This window comes from Takifugu rubripes, chromosome 20, assembly GCF_901000725.2.
Source record: "Takifugu rubripes chromosome 20, fTakRub1.2, whole genome shotgun sequence".
Taxonomy (NCBI): domain Eukaryota; kingdom Metazoa; phylum Chordata; class Actinopteri; order Tetraodontiformes; family Tetraodontidae; genus Takifugu; species Takifugu rubripes.
Window position 1 is genome coordinate 2,022,992 of NC_042304.1, and position 17,500 is coordinate 2,040,491.

Below are 17,500 nucleotides of genomic sequence, written 5' to 3' on the forward strand. Positions count from 1 at the left end.
ACGGAGCAGAGCTGCAGAGCAAAAACTTACATCATATCCTTTGAAGGCAAAGTCAAAATACAATTTATATCATCTGGCTGAAAGTTCAAAAGGTTCTGTACAAACTTACGTGAGAAATCTAAACGTGAAATTTTAACTTGCTCATCTTCAAAAGAAAACCTGACACTGTGGTGCCTCCGCAGGCCGGCATAATTAGCCGACATGGCTGGAGGCACCACAAGCGAGGATAAAAGCTTGTAAAAGAAAAGATAATTTGAAAAGTAAGTTAAAAGGAAACGTGCTACTGATAAATACAAATAAGGCAGTTAAGAAAATCACTCAATAAAAGTACAATATAAACAATGTGCAAACAAGCAAGAACTAGTGCAAATATGCAAAGTACAAATGTCTCCCAAATTGCTAAGGATAAGGTCCACGAGGGAAGCAAGGGAGTGATCACTGTCTTAGCCAAAAGGCCAAAAAATGGTCTTTGACTGCTTGCTCAAAGTACATTGGCATTACCACAGGCTGAACAGTTGATGGTGAGGCCATAAAGCCTCACTAACAACGAATACCAATTTGCACCTCCTCCCAAGTGTTGAGGTTAAAACTTACATGGGAACAAACATATTTGCACTCAAGACTGTGTTGATCTTTTTGGGACAAATTCCAAATGTGTGCTTTGGTCACAGTGTGCAAGTTTGAATCGCATATCTTTTCACATGATTTACAAGGCTTTACTAGTGGCAGAGCCTGCTAAAAAATACAACTGACAAAGCGTTGCTCCTTTGCACAGAAGTCTTTAGTAAAAGGCGAAAGACTTGCATGCTTTGTAGAGAACCACATGTGGAGCTTTGCCCATGGTCGCCCCAGGCAATTGTGTGATGGTGAGACTTCCTCTTTTACTCTACGATTGGTCTGAGACTTTGTTTGGTGAATAACAACATTTGTCCTTCAACTCATCCTTGGACCAGAGAACAATGACATTGTTCAGATCATGGTGACTTTCTTCTGAAAATCTGGAATAGAAATGTGGTAATTAATAATAGACCTTGGACTGCAATCTTGTTTTTTTTTTGTTTTGTTTTTTTACTGCTCTGAAGTCATTTGGATGGTACACTCTATGTCAAAGCCCATGCTCTAAAAGGAAAACACAGTAAAACTACACATACCATAGAAGTATCTCAACATAGTGAGAGAGCGTCTCAACATTTTTCTTCTATCAGTATTTTAGTGACCATTTGAATGGGTGAACAATAAATCAACTAATTATTAACAAGATTTAACAGCCCAGATTGATGCTTTCTTCATCAGAGCAACTCTTTCAGACATTTTCAACCCGCAGACCGTCATTGACTGTTGGTTCATACGATTGTCCAGTTCAATCGGACTAGAGGACAAATAAACCCAAGTTGCCATGGGGGGTCTGGGAGGGTCTGTTCCGTTGCTGCTTTTCAGCACAACAAGCCTTTCAGACAGTTTAGTTGTCAGATAAAAATGAAAATATCAAGGCATTTTTCAGCATTACAATAAAATACACACAACCAAATCTTTTTTTTCCATTTTAAATACACATTTTAAATACTTGTATTGGAGAAACTGCCTATTTCTGGTGAGGTGCATGGTCAGGTGTGATCGAGATTGCATTCTTTCACTGTGAAGTCTCCACAAAAGATCTATAAAATGAAACCATCAGCATCTGGTCCATATGAAAAGTGTTGAGTTGGTAAGAGACACTATTTTCTGTGGTGCTCTGAGGCCGACAAGTAAAAAACATCCAATAACCATGGCACTGATGAAGAGATGGATGGACACACACACACACACACACACACAGATCGATTATTTTACCTCTTGTGTCCAAAACCAGGTTGATCTGTGCACACAAGAACATGCCTGTAAGTGCAGCTGCCACGTCCATGACTGTTGTTTGGAATTTGAGAGTCCTAAATATAGTCTGTCCCATCAGACGCCCCGCGTCCCCCCTTCATGTTTTCAACTTCTCCAACAGCAAGGATTCTTTTTTCACCTCCTGTCACTGTAGTGAGTTATTTTTCTGGTTCCTCGTTTACGTTGAATGATCATGAGTTATTTGTTGGTTGTCGAGAGAAGAGATTCAAAGTCAAAGGTCATTTGCTAAATATGCTGATGATTGTGAGCCTGTTGAGCAGCACTTAAGCATATCTGTTAAACTGTCTCTGTACAGGTACAGACAAACATATATCTGTCTCTATACATGTACAGCATAAATGTGCACACATCAAAGAGACAGCTTTTGAAAGACTTGAGACTTTGCTGTCTTAGATGGATACTTTTTTTTTATGTAAGTGTGGCAGGCTATACTTATTTGTTTTGGTGGCTTCAGCTGAGGGGGAATGCTCTAGAATGGTTGGCATAGATCCGGAGAAATGTGGCTTTTCTGCAAATATGAAACAGGTTTCACAAATCTGAAAGTGTGTTTTAATGAACGCTTAGACTCTGGATTAATCTGGTTAATCTAGAAGTCTTAGTACAGTGGTTTTTGTTCTGGACCTGATCCAAAGTGATATACTGTGTGTGTCATTTTATAAAAGTCAAAATCCTACCTCAGCCTACAACGGACCTTACAGCGCCACACAGAGGTGGCCTCACAATCTCCAGATTTAGCGATTTTGTTTTTCCTTGAGATGTATATAGCCATTTTGGCTTCTCCGCAAATAAAATTTAGGAGCTGCCACTTGTTGCGAGCAGTACCCTGCACCGTAAATAAGAGCTTTGATCGATATATATATATATATATATATATATATATACACAAAACATCAGTAAGATTTCCTTCCCCCCTTCTTCACAAATACCATACAAGTTTCACTAATATAATCTGGGGTGTCATACAAAGTTTGTTTGCTGCCCAAAAGCCTAAAACATTTTCACATCAATGAGAGGCACAAAAACTCTTGAGGAACAGTTGCTCAGCTTGATGGATTAATTTCCTCTTAACTTCCCCTTGAATCAAATTCATCATTTCATCATTTGGAAGTTGTTAATGTTTTATCTGTTCACTATTGCAGGGCTGTAGGTGATAGTGTCACCATGTAACAGCAGTTAGTCTATGTGTAAAACCATGGATGCTTCGCCTCACCTGGACTAGTGTGTGCACGTGTGTGTGCGCGCGCGCGTGCAGGCCAGAGAGAGAGAACAATGCAGGAACAATAACAATAACCTTTATTTCCTTAATATTAATTGGTTTCATTCAAATCCCAAATAAATCTATCCTGGAGATTTGTTTATTTTGGTGATTGTAGTCATATTTGATATGGGTTTTTTTATTGTGTTGAACTATGATCAATTCTGAAAATCCTGTTCTCTGGGTCTCATTTTTCACTGTGATTAGTTATTTTGTTTTAGTTTTCTCTTTCTAAGCCATTATTACTTATTATGTGTTCCAGGTGGCATCTCTGGGATCCCCTTTTCCTGGAACCATCTGTCAGAGTAGGTCTCACTCTTGAGTGATTGTACCACCAGAGTTTTAATTAATCAGTAAAAATACATTTATTTTTGTACCACCAAACTGCCGTCTCAGCCTCATTTGCTAATGGACTCAAGTGCCTTTATTTTCCTCTTTTGGGGTTAGTCCATTTGAAGAAATCCCTGGGAGAAATTCCCACGGTGGTGTTGTCAAGCAGCAGATTAATCATTTAATACTGTCTGTTAAAATTCTACTTCATAAGAAAGAAAACACAATTTTGCAATTCAACTTTAGCTAGATTTGATTCTGCCATTCTAATGGGATGGTTAATGACTGTATCAAACCTAGTGTTTATTTTGTCTGCATACTCACATAATTATTTCTGTATTTTCTTCAAGGTTGACCATGGTGCGTAATGTAGATGACCTAGACTTCTGCCTGTCCTCCCACCCACAGAGCATTCTGGAGGGCTTACGCTCTCTCTGCTCTCAGCCCAAACTGGTTGATGTGACTCTGAGTGCAGGAGGTCGAGACTTCCCCTGCCACCGGGCTGTTCTGGCCCTCTGCAGCCAGTACTTCCATAGCATGTTTTCAGGAAACTTTGTGGAGAGTATAACTAGTCGAGTGGAGCTGCATAGTGTTGATCCTGACATACTCAGCTGTTTGTTGGACTTTGCTTACACAGGCAAACTGACTATCAATCAAAACAATGTCGAGGGCTTGATATGCACCTCTAGTCAACTACAATTCCAGACGGTGAGAAGTGTGTGCAGCCGCTACCTTCAGCACCAGATTGATGAAACTAACTGCCTTGGAATTCTGGAATTTGGGGCAGTTCACAGCTGCCCTGAGATAATGGCAAAGGCTGGGGCCTTCCTTTTGGAGCACTTTGAAGCTATTCAACAGGGTGAGGAGTTTTTAGAGCTGGAAAAGAATAGGCTGGTTTCCTGCCTCTCAGATGAAGGACTACAAATACGAGATGAGAGTACCCGTGTGGATGCCATCTTGAAATGGGTCGAGCATCATACAGAATCTCGGCTCCTCCACTTACCTGAACTTCTTCGCTTGTCCCGTCTTTGTCTTCTCACTCTGGACTACGTCTCTAACACCCTGCTGAAGAATAGTCTGCTTCAGTCCTGTACCACCAGCTTTGAGGCCGTGCAAAACATTTACAGAGAGGTGAGTAAATACACACTCTGCTGAATCTAAATGCTTTTGTATGACACAATACTTTTTGACTCTTCCAGAAAATGAATCTGGAACCACAACTTAGGGACACACACAACCATCAGAGTCCACAGTCCAACCTACAAGATGTACTGGTTGTAATAGGAAGTCATTCCCTGGATGACTCTGACAGTGATGACTCTGATGAAGATGAACCTCGAGACCCAATACAGCACAGAAGGGGACACAGGAACTGTACCTTCTACAACACCAAAACAAGTACAAACTATTTTGTAAAACTCACAGATACACACACACATGCATACACACACTCAAACACACACACACACCCACACACATTTTAAATTTGTCTAAATTTTAAAGAACAGCTTTGCGGGAATGTTTGATAAAAAGAGAGAAACAATGGAAACAGTTTAACATAAATATACGTAGAATGATATCTGAATAGTTTCAGACCCTTTCACAAAATGTTGCTTATGCTGTGGTGGTATGCTAAAGTTTTTGCTATCACTCACAATTCAGGACAGAAATTCAGCATTAAAGGTGCTAAATGTACAATCCACTAGCCATTTGGTTTGTCATTGTGGGGTATTGTGGCTAGTTTGAGCAGAGACAAAACACAAACAAACGGCACAAAACACACAGGCCATGACATTCATACTGCTTTGAGAAAGGAACCACTTAAAGGAATATCTACTAAATTTGACTGATTGTTTCCCCTCCAGTTTTATTTTTAATTATATAATACAAGGAAAACTAAGTAAAAAGGCTCTCTTTGCTAGTGTGTCTTCTTCAGGTTCTCATCTCTCTCCAAACCTCCATAAAACAATATGCTTTGCTAGGAACTGAGTGAACTTAATTCAAGAAAGAAAACACTCACTATCTAATCCTTGGGTATGTCTTGAATTTCACCAATTTCAGACATTCTGTCAGTTTATACCTAGTTTCCTTTGTTTAAATGTTTAAACCTTAAAGCTGGCATCACAGTCCCATAACATCTAGTTCTTCTGTGCTGTATACTTAATTAGATGATGTCAATCAGGATCATTTCTGAATGTGGCGCATAAAATATTCGATTGGGCAGCTTTTAATGGGATATAATGACGTGATTCTGTGGAATTGTTACCAATGTTGCTGCTATCGTTGCTATCAGCTCAAGCAGCCAATATTTCTATCTCATTTTGACCAACATCTTCATCTATTTCTCTTCTTTTCATGTTTTTAAGTTAAAATTAACTTTTACTCTTTTACAGTGATGCTTTTGCCAATTTTGTGAAAGTGTGAAAAAGAAGTGAAAAACATCACTCTAGGGTGCTACTTAGATGGGAGTTATCACAGCTCCCCTGGATACTGTTTCACCCAAATGTATGAAGATGCACAAAACACCACGTGATGTACAAAAAAATCTCTTGAAGCCACCCTCTAATTTCAGCAGAAAGTCCATTTTTCAGGGCTTGTACATAAAAAAAAAAAAAAAACCCTGCTAGAGATTTGAAGAAGATTTTTATTTATTTTTATAAAAAGACTTTATTAAAAATTTACACAGGGACACAAGACACCCTGTTTAGAAACACACAGAATAACAATAAATAAATAAATATTAGGGAACAGCAAATATAATTGATCCCACAAGGGGTTGTGCAAAAAACAAATGTTTCTCTGTGACAGTGCGTAATATATCTTTGTGGCACCATATATTGTGGCTGAGGTCATTTATCATTTTATAAAAGTCAAAATCCTACCTCAGCCTACAACGGACCTTACAGCGCCACACAGAGGTGGCCTCACAATCTCCAGATTTAGCGATTTTGTTTTTCCTTGAGATGTATATAGCCATTTTGGCTTCTCCGCAAATAAAATTTAGGAGCTGCCACTTGTTGCGAGCAGTACCCTGCACCGTAAATAAGAGCTTTGATCGAAAAGGATTCATTAAAACCATGAAAAACACCTTTCATGACATTAAAAAGTACAGTGAGCCTCTCACACTCACTGTACGCATGGAACACAGTCTCTCGCCTGGAACAAAACGGGCACTGGTCCGACACAGCAGTGTTCATTTTAGAGCGAAGAGCGTTCAGGGCAACGGCCCCATGTAAAATCCTCCACTGGAGGTCCTCTTCTTCAGGGGCGGTTGGAAAAGGACCGTCGAGCAGGGACAGGTTCCATCCCCTCCCAGCCGATCAGCCCACACGCTGGTGTTCCTGTTCGACAGTCCTCTCCTGTTGAGTACCCTCACACAGTTGTAATACAGGGTTTTCTTCTCAACTGCCTGCAGGGAGAAAGTCTTTAATGGTCTGGGGAGAGGACCGACTAGATTCTCGAGATGGGCAGCCAGCCAGATCTCTGGGAAGGGGTCCTCGCTGTCGGGTTCGGTCCCCTGGCCATAGTCCTCAAGGAGACGCCTCTCTCTCGTGCTGAGTGTGTTCCTCCATAGCCGAAGCACCCCCTTGGTAGAGCGGATGCCCAACAGGGAACCCACTGCCTCTGCGCCCGTTAGGTCTGGCCCTGCCACGGCCACTACGTGCTGGAGGAGTAAGGTCCGGGTCCGCCACAGCGCAGCCGTCAGTCTTGGCGTGGCTTCGGCCGAGACATCCAGCCTGGCTCCGTGCACCGTGGGTTCCCTTAGCAGCCAATACAGAGATTCAGAGCTGGTTCTTTTTTCAACTTTAAAAAGGGCCCATGCCTTAATGACACTTTGATTTGATTTAATTTGATTTTATCAATCTTTATTTATATAGCGTCTTTTACAATCAGAATTGTTTCAAGGCGCTTTCCAGAATCCCAGGGCCTAACCCCAGACAAGCAACAGTGGCAAGGAAAAACTCCCCTTTAACAGGAAGAAACCTTGAGCAGGACCGGGCTCATGTAGGGGGACCCTCCTGCTGATGGCCGGCTGGGTAGAGAGAGAGGAGAAGGGGGAGGACAGGTAGAGGATAGAGAGGAGAGGAGAGGAGAGGAGAGGAGAGGAGAGGAGAGGAGAGGAGAGGAGAGGAGAGGAGAGGAGAGGAGAGGCATACAAAACCTGCGACTCCGTTGCCGCTCCGTCCAGGGCAGCGGAGCCTCCCTCCGCACTGAGCCACCAATGCCTCGCTGCCGGAACGGGCCGCCACGGGCGCAGGAGCGGCGGGCTCCGCCGCCGGCGCGTCCAGGGCAATGCGGCTCGGACAAGCCCTGGCCCCTCCACGTTACAATTAAAACAGGTTGAGGGCGGAGGAGGTTGCAAAAAGGGTATAATAAAAATCATCTACCTGGACAATGAACCGATAATTAAACTCCTCCGTCCTACTGTTGAGGACCATGTGCACCTGCTTGCGGTGAGACACTACGTGTCTCAGCAGCGGTGACTAGCGGCAACCGGACAACATTTTTCGGATGGGAGACATCACTTTTCCATGCTGGGACAGCTCCCGTACCAGGAACTCATCACTAATAAACGGCGGCACGTTGGATAAGGTCATTCATATGGGCGGCGGATTTAATTGAGCTGTGGCCAATTTTTTTGCCCACAGCCAGTGCCACCTCCCCCACACTAAGCACGGAGCCCGCACCCACCTTGACTCCGTGCTTCCTGCTCAAGTCGGTCAAACCGGCGTTGGCCGCCATGACGGCCACACACACACTCCTTGAAACAATATAAATTCGAAAAACAGCACAATAAATCAAACTATACTATCCAGCATTCACACACATACAAGAAAAGAATAGGAAAAGAAGTGCTTTCACACTGTTTTTTTCGCTCTCTCTCTTCCGCTCGCACTCCTCTCACACAAAGAAGAAGAAGAAGAAGAAACCATCTTTAATCCCACAAGGAGAAATTACAGATTGAAATCTTAATTTGAATACTAATTGAATGCTTATTTTCCCCTCCATTGACCACTTTATCTCTTTGGGTGCACTGGGAAGGTGCTCAGTCTATCCCAGTTGCATATGCAGCAGGTTTCACCCCTGAATGAGTTGATAGCTCATTACAGGGACCTCTGTGGTCATTTGGGGGTTAAATGTTAAAGTTTTTAACTTTTCATCAGAGGGTGGCGGTGAGGCAAATTTCAATGTTGTTGCCATTAAACAGGAAGTGGCTGTATTACAACTTCCCACTAGAGGTCATGGCCATGACATTGCAGCAAATTTCAATATCGCACCAGTAATAAACAAGTTGTTCTAACTTGCATATCTGTCTTCCAATCAGCCTCAGATTTTATACATTTGACCAGACATCTTGAATGTAGTTTTATTTCCAAAATTAATGTATTCAAGTCATACATTCAATAGAAAATAAACTTTTTTAGTTGGTCTCTGTTTTTTATGTCAATGCAGACATGAACACATTTTTCTGTTTTCCTATAGAAAAGTGGTATGAACTACCAAGTTTCCCAAATCCAAACAAGTGGGGTTATTCTATGGTCTCTTTAAACAATGATGTTTATATTACAGGTGAGTCACAAAGTTTTAGAAAAATTGAAAAGGACACGATGACAAAATCTTAACTTCTATTACAGGAGGATCACGAGGTCCTAACACCAACACCTGGTCAACGACTGAGACCTGGAAGTATGTTACCAAAGAAGAGAGATGGATTACAGTGGCCCCCATGATCCGCTCTCGGACTAATCATGCTTCTACAACACTCAATGGGGAGATTTATGTGATTGGAGGTAAGGAGTTGTTTCAGCTCCAATAGCTGGTGTATCTACTCAAATACTAATTTGGATTTTTTTTCACAAACCTAAGTGAAATATGGAAGAAACAGACAAATTTCTCAAATGTTTTGCTGCTATGCATAAACAACCTTAGCTCTTAATTTTTCTTCCATGCCCTCCTTTAGGTACAACAGCAGATCATGTTGAAGTAGAACACTATGATCCCTACAACAACACCTGGAACTTGACATGTCCTGCCCTAAAATATGTGACTAACTTCACTGCCACAGCTTGCCATGGAAAGCTCTATGTTATTGGATCTTGTGCTGTAAAGTACAATGCACTGACAATGCAGTGTTACAACCCTGTAATAGGTAAGTATAACAAAAGAATTCTGAACTGTATGAGTGATGAAAGAGATGCAGGTCATCTTTGGTGCAGGATGAATATCAACCCCTCCGGTTCGAGGGTCAATCTGTGACTCAATCGGTACGAAATATCATAATGAAGGGGCGAGAGCGTGAAGTCACTGAGTAGTTTGGTGGTAGTCTTTTGGGAAATGGAGATCACTGTACAATCTTTCCACAGAAAGGAAACTACACTTGCTCATGGTTTCCTTGAGCTTATCCCAGCTGTCTACTGGTGAGATGTAGGGTATACCCTGGTCCCCAGCTCATCACAGGGTCAATTTAGGTTACATGTGATACTCATGTGATGGGTGCAATTTGGACCCAAATGCAGCACTCTGGAAAGCTGGGACTGTTAGTAATGACCTTTATTAGTACACGGGCAAACAGGAACTCAGGCAGACAAGGAAACACAGGAAACAGTCCGTTCTTCAGGCTCAGGGTCCACACAAAGTCTATGGGTTTCAGGCTCGGGGATTGGGTTGAGCAGAGCCAGGATGTGGAACCGAGGGGGAGGACGTGAACCCTCAGAACTGTACAGTTCCATTTACAGCGGGCAGGAGTGGCAGAGAGGGGCTTACAGGAGATGAGGCCAACGATGCAGCAGAGCAGACTGGGGATGAGAAGCAGCAAAGTCGGGGCCAGGCAGAGAAGTCAGGACCAGGTGAGCAGACAGAAACCAGAAACACTGAGGCAGAAGTCATGGTCAGGGACGGAAGGCTGGTGAGTTTACCAGGAGACAGGCGGTGCAGGCAGGTCAGGGGCAAATAGGTTCGGCAACAGGCGGTAAGGCAGATAAGTCCTGGAGAGTCTTGCATGGAAAAGCTGAAGAACAATCTGGCAAAGACTGAGAGTGCAGGGGAGGCTTATAATATAGGGAGAGTGGAAAATTACTGGGGCAGAGGGACAGGAGGGAACTGGGAGAATGGGGCTGTGACAACTCAGTACCGTATTGGCCCGAATATAAGACGGTGTTTTTTGCGTTGAAACAAGACTGAAAAAGTGGGGGTCGTCTTATAATCAGGGTCGTCTTATATTCGGGCCAATACGGTAATTATAGGGTCAATATTGATACCATCCAGTAATTTGTTGTTCCCAGAGTAATTTGCTGTAGCGGTAAGTGGTCCGTCATAATTTATAATCAAAATGTAAGAATTGGCCCTGTGAACCCACAATGTGACACAGCTTTAGAAAGTGGATAGATGCATTTGTTGGCTTAAACTGAATTTAACTGAATAATTTACACAAAAATATGACACAGCAGGTTTACAGAAATAAAAGATAAATATTATTATCTACATTTCTAATATTATTTTATCTATGTACTATCTAAAGTTTTTCAATTAACAAACTAAGTTGTTATCTGTAATAAAATTGTCAGGGTCACATACATCACAGTATAACAGGCAGGTGCACTTTCCACAGAAACTCAGAAATGAAGCCCAGAGAGAAGAGAGCTCCAATATTTCCTTAAGTATGCAAACTAGATGCCTGATAGAGTAATGGATTATTATGTCACTATCGTGTAGGTGATGCAGGCTAAAGTCAGTCTTTCTGAGCGAACCATGAGTTGTGTGAGTACCAATGGTACTAAGCAGGACCCATTTAACAAAAACCAAAAACCTTTGATTTTATGGGTTGGTTGGAAAGTTGACCATTCACTATGGTACCTTAGCTTCTTGTGCCCTCTGTGAGGCAGAGTTGAAAGATGCAGTGGTGGGGAGGTCCTGTTGGGAAAAGAGGTTTTAACGAGGACCTACCCAGACCAGGTGAAGTGGTAGAGGGGAGGGAAGTTTCTCTGGCATCTCCAATGATAGAAGGAACTGTTTCACAACCGACTGCTGGTGACTCAAGACTGGATGCATAAGTGAGGGTACGTCTTGCTCCTCTTCAGTGTGAGAAGGAGGAGAAGAATTTAGCTTCGCCGAGAGCTGGAGCTGAAAAGGCTCGAAGTGGATATGGCAGTGCGAATGCAGGAAATAGAGGTGAAGGCTCGGACTAGCCCAGTAGCAGCAATTGTGTCACCTTCATTCAATATAGGCTTCAGTGTTAGTAAAAACACTCCCCTTGTTCTTGTGTTTCGTGAGTTGGAGAAAGAGACATATTTCAGCAAACATATTTTTACAGTGTAAGCTGAATAGTAAAGCTCAAGGAAGCCTGTGCCTCCCTCTCCACTGTGGGTAGCTTAAACTATGAGAAACTTAAAGGGCTGTTTTACAAGCATATGAATTGGTGCCGGAGGCATACAGTAACATTTTAGGGGACTTGCCAAAAGCCAGGGCCAGACTTACACTGACTTTTAGAAGGAAAAGAGTCTCTTCTTTGACCAGTGGTATTCAGCATGCAAAGTGGCTGATATGGCTTTGTTGAGAGAGTTGCTCTTAATTGAAGAATTTAAAATTTGTCTGCCTGAATGTATAAACGTTACCCACCATAATGAGCAGAAGGTGCCCACCTTACAGCAGGTTGCAATATTGGCAGACAAATTTACATTGATCCACAGCAGCAGTGATGTGTTTTCCTCCCATGGCTCATTCCAGAGGGTTAACCACTCCCCCCATACAAGATAGAGATAGGATCAGCTGTTGACCTATTCTCCCTGTAGGCAAACTGATGCTGGACAAAGTTCTGAGGGAGGCAGGACTTGAAACGGTGCAGGACTAGCATCTCAAAACACTTCATGACCACCGAGATCTGTGCCACTGGTCTGTAGTTGTTCAGGCTGCCTGTGTTTTTTTAGGGACTGGTATGATGGTGGCTGTTTTCAGGCAGGATCGGATGGCAGCCTGTGTCAGGGATGTATTAAAGATCCGTGTTCGGACCCCTAACAGCTGGTCCGCACAGGCTTTCCACATTTTCCCCAGTATCCCATCTGGTCCTGTGGCTTGGTGTGGCTTTACAGCTTTCAGGACCCCTCTCACCAGTGTGGTTGATTTTATTTTGGTCAACGACCTGGCAGGTGGTAAGATGTATCCCACCCGAGAGGTGGTGATGGTACCCATAGCTGAGTCTCTGTCAGATGTTTTGGTAAAGGAACATCCGGGTGTGTTTGGCATCTGCGCCTTTACCCAAGCAAGAGTTGTCAGAGTCTCTGTTTGCCACAGTTTTCTCTGAGGACAAACTACCCTGGGTAATTGCAGGGAGCACCAGCCTGGTGAAGTTGTGGCAGCCGTACCTTTTCCGCATGACATCAATTTAACGAGGACCATGACACCCTTATTCAGTTACAGCAGTCTGACCCTCCTTAAAGCATAGTTTAGTTGCAGTGGTTGATGAAAGTGACCACATCCCTAGTAATAAACCTATATACCTGTTGCAAGATGGTCTTTTTGTGTGTTGTGGGATCTGCAGCTAGGAGTTGGAGGTGAGGACTGGGTACATAAATTGTAGTTCCAGCAGGTTACAATCAGCATGTGCTAGCTTTGGCGCATGAGCATGTGTGGTCTGGCCATCTGGGAATAACGAAGATGTATGACCGCATACTGAGGCAATTTTTCTATCCAGGTTTAAAAGCAGATGTGGCACATTTCTGCAGGACTTGCCACACCTGTCACCTAACCGGTCATTCTAACCAGAAAGTTCCTTCAGTGCCCCTGCATCCTGTTCCAGATGTTGGTACACCTTTTGAGTATGTCATCATTGACTGTGTTGGTCGGTGGCAACATAATATGTGTACTATAATGTGTGTATCCATCCATTTTCCTGAGACCGTTCCACTGAGAAAAATCAGTTCACAAATGAGCAAGGCGCTCAAAGTTTTTCACCACATGTGTGGTGCAGATGGATGAAGGCACAAATTTTCTTTCCAAATCCTTCAGACTTTGCTGGCTTTAGGTGTGTCACATTCAGTAAGTAGTGTCTACCACTCAGAGTCACAAGGTGAATTGGAGAGGTGGCATCAAACCCTGAAGGAAATGCTACAGAAATATTCTTTTGAGACAGATAGAGATTTGGATAATGGTTTGCCTTTATGTTGTTTGCGATACGTGATGCAAAACACGAGTCTCTTTGGTTCAGCCCCTTTTGAGCTGGTGTTTGGCCATAATGTGCGGGGGCCCTTGAAGGTACTTCAGGAGAAGTTCATGGTGAGTCCTTATCAAAAAACCAACATCTTTGACTTTGTGACTAAGTGTAGGACACGCTTGCGTACTGCTGGCGCCATTGCAAAGTCCATCTCCGCTGCTCAGGAGCTGATGAAAGGATGTTTGACCGTAAAGCTGTGGCCTGTCAGTTTCAGCCGGGTGAATCAGTGCTCATGTTGTCTTCTGTGCCATATAAATCCTGTGTGTGTTTGTGTTTGTGTGTTGATGAGTCAGAAGCGCACTGACAGAGAGACTTAGAATGTGTTCATGTTCTTAATAAAATACCTTGTAATGGTATTTTGTAATGGGTTAAAACTGGACCCAGTTGCAGCACACAAACAGCGACAGTGAGGTTGGTAGAAAACTTTCTTGAGGATGCTCCTTTACTAGGATGAAGGACAGATTAGCAACAAATAGTGGAAGTAAATCTCAAATGTACAGATTTCAAAATTAGGCTTCCACGTTATTGTAATCTTCACTTTTAGAATCAAATCAAAATCAAAAATCAATCTTTATATAGCATCTGTTACAATCAAAATTGTTTCTAGGTGCTTTCCAGAATCCCAGGGCCTGAACCCTAACAAGTAACAGTGGCAGGAAAACCTCCCCTTTAAGAGGAAGAAACCTTGAGCAGGACCAGGCTCATGTAGAACCAAAGGGAAACCGCCCCGAGGAAGGGGATACAGGCCTGGATCAGAAAGATTCAGCCAGGAAAATAATTTATTAGGGATAGAACGGAAAAGGCAGGTCGGGCCAATCAGAGGCGAAAAACAAGAAATCAATAATCGCTGAAAAGCAAGACATGAGACAATCTGGCCGAGAGTGTGTGAAGGCTGGGTTTAAATACAGGGGAAAAAGGTGTGTGGGTTGGGCTGGGGAGACAGTGAGAGGTGTACATAAGGAGCAACACAGACAAAACCAGAGTACATCCCAGAAAGCACTCAAAAGAGTACAAACTTTGTGTGTTATTCAGACCAAAAGTCAGATTATTTCAGTATTATCCAAAGTATAATTTCTTGCAATCATTGTACAGCATTTGAGTTACACTGTTAATAATACACATATTTTGACTCTTGATCTAGACCAGGGGTCAGCAACCCAAAATGTTGAAAGAGCCATTTTGGACCAAAAAAAACAAATAACAAATCTGTTTGGAGCCGCAAAAAATTAAAAGCCTTATATAAGCCTTATTATAAAGGCAACACATGCAGTAAGGTTTTTATATTAGCTATATTAGCCTACTTAGTAGCCTAAATAATAAGTAGGCTACAAATACATAATGAGCATTGATGATTAAATGTTTATGTTCCCTGCAGTGCATCCTGGAGAGAATGACGCACCACAAGCTGTACGATGGTCCTTTAAGTTTAACTTACGTTGTAATGAGATGTTGAAATTAAATATTTATGGTACACATTTTTACAGCATTGGAAAATATTAAGAATGTTTGTTATGTTTTTCTTCCTACAGAAATTATATTAAAACAAAAAATATATTCACACCATCTTTTTCCATTTTCACATTTATGGAAAAGCTTCAGGGAGCCACTAGGGCAGCACTAGAGCGGCATGTGGCTCTAGAGCCACGGGTTGCCGACCCCTGATCTAGACCATAAACGACCATATGATTAACTGGTCACATCCTCTCCCAGATGTTATCTGAATTAAAGACATTGAATTAATTCTGTGATGTCCATGAACAGTGTAACATCTATTCAGGTCATTGAGGTCGAGCAGAGAGTCAACTGGACTGTCTTCCAGGGGTTTTGTTTGTCAGTCGAGCTGATAAGCTCCTTCTATTTAACCAACCAATCTGCGAAGAAATTAGATTTGTGTAATTTAGGCAAAACAGGAATGCACAGCTAATCTGTTATTTTGATTTATTTTTAGAAAGCTGGATCGCCATATGTTCACCCTTCATGCCGAGGTATTTGTCTTCTCCTTGTTCTGTCTGTATGGATGGTGTTATCTATCTGGTTGCTGACAACACAAAGAAAGTATTCTCTTATAATCCAGAAGAAAACATATGGCAAAAGGTACATTCAGAGTTACTTATTTTTCCCTGCCCATACCACTCAAGTACAAGCAAATGAATATTAAAGGTTTTTAAGCATCATGTTGTTGCCTTCTTCAGGTCCAGCATCTTCACATGCTTCATGAGAATGGTGGCCTGATAACAATGGATGGCAAGCTGTTAATCACTGGGGGACATTGGAAAGGAATGGAGGGAGACTATAGTGTTGAGGTTGAGGTTTATGACCAGTCAACTGACAACTGGGAGGTGGAATGCTTCCTGCCAAAACTTTGGTTCTACAGTGGTGTGTGCACAGTTTTCCTCGATCCAGCACACTGGCCTCAGCTTTTGCCCACAGATTAAATAAGATTAAATATTTTTATGTGTAAAGTGTGTTTTTTTTTTTGGGTTTTGTTTGTTTTTGTGGTTATTTTTTCATTAATATATTGTTAAGCATCAGGATTTGATTTTCTGTAAAGCTGACACAATTATTAAATGCTAAAAATAAATATGTTTTTTTAACAATCAGAATTTAATGAATTTTTATTGAATAAAAGTTGTATGCATGTTTTTGGACTGAGAAAGGAAGCAGGACCACCTGGAGGGTTGTTTATTGTTAATGTGAGGAAGAAGAAGGAGGAGGGGGAGAGGAGGGTATCTAGTATAGAGTCCGTAGTTGTCACATCACTGTGGAGTAAAGTTTCTTTCCCTAGTCCTTCCTGCAACCAACTTCAGTTGCCGCATGTTTGATTTTTACTTCAGTAATTTTAAAGTTTAACATGGTTTGTGTTCAGAACATGTTAAACTGGAAAAGTTTGAAATTTTTGTTGTTAAAACCAACAAACATACAAGTGAATTGTCCTGGAAGTATGACCAAAGGACACAATTTATGTACTCACACCATATATGGGTGAAAACAGCCCATGGGCTGCTGCTGACTGTCCTGCCTATTGACAGCTGTCAATAAAGATTCATTTGAAACAGCCGACGCCACTTCCTTTATTAGGAACCGTATTGCTGAAAAGCAGGAGAAGATTGTTGCCACAGCTCATATAATCTTGCGTCCACTTTTCAGTCCATTGACCATTAAGTTAGTCGATGTACATAGATGATCAAATATTGTATATATATTGTACTAAACAAATTGTTATTGCACAGAGTATTAAAGAATTGAACCATATATTATTATTGCATGTATGAACAGCCAAAAAGTAGTTTCAGACAATGTTGAAGTAAGTCCAGGTTAGGCTATTTCTTTAGAATAACAATGAGGGAAGCCTTGTAGTTTGATGGTCATTGGGGGGTGACTTCCTGTGAGGTTAACCTCACCAGTAACCCTCCTGTTGGAGTAGTGATCTTTAGGGTAGAAATACCGGGTTAACTAAATCTAGTTATTTTCATGAAGGAATAATCACTATCTCACTGTTGGCAGGGTGAGGCACCCTCCTCATTCTGACTATATGTCAGAAAAGGACTACGTTTTTATAAGAAACATTCTTCTAAGTGTTTTTTTCCCCTGTTTAGATTGTCCTTTATTTTAAAAAACTGAATAGACAGCATTTTAATGACCTGGCTCAAGACAGTAAAATCACAGGCTGTTCTTAACTGCAGTTAGTGGAGCATTTTATGTGCGAGTCTCTGGGACCTGTTTTTCCATTCTGATACCCACTTTGTATCACTAATAACGGACTGCAAAGAAAACAAACTGATGTGACCTTTTGCTCATTCAATTAAACAACAATGCGT

The 17,500-nt window shown here is 42.0% G+C and overlaps 1 protein-coding gene and 1 non-coding gene across 4 annotated transcripts in view; one reads left to right on the forward strand and one right to left on the reverse strand.

Moving 5' to 3' along the window:
- Window positions 1-16,737, forward strand: part of klhl30 (kelch-like family member 30) — a 31,163-nt gene extending 14,426 nt beyond the window's left edge. Inside the window, exons 1-9 of one of the 3 annotated variants that reach the window (XM_011614458.2) lie at window positions 1,953-2,022; window positions 3,408-3,450; window positions 3,826-4,606; window positions 4,675-4,873; window positions 8,960-9,046; window positions 9,112-9,267; window positions 9,438-9,626; window positions 15,631-15,776; window positions 15,875-16,737. In XM_011614458.2, coding sequence (XP_011612760.1) covers window positions 3,833-4,606; window positions 4,675-4,873; window positions 8,960-9,046; window positions 9,112-9,267; window positions 9,438-9,626; window positions 15,631-15,776; window positions 15,875-16,117 — 1,794 coding nt within the window. In that variant the 5' untranslated portion in view covers window positions 1,953-2,022; window positions 3,408-3,450; window positions 3,826-3,832 and the 3' untranslated portion in view covers window positions 16,118-16,737. Of the gene's footprint in view, window positions 1-1,952; window positions 2,023-2,072; window positions 2,108-3,407; window positions 3,451-3,825; window positions 4,607-4,674; window positions 4,874-8,959; window positions 9,047-9,111; window positions 9,268-9,437; window positions 9,627-15,630; window positions 15,777-15,874 lie in introns of those variants that run through there. The other 2 variants (XM_029828560.1, XM_029828561.1) reach the window with 2 other exon arrangements.
- On the reverse strand, window positions 712-829 carry LOC115247381 (U5 spliceosomal RNA). The gene has a single exon (XR_003886454.1). It is a non-coding gene; the product is annotated as a U5 spliceosomal RNA (small nuclear RNA).
- Window positions 16,738-17,500: the final 763 nt, after the last annotated feature.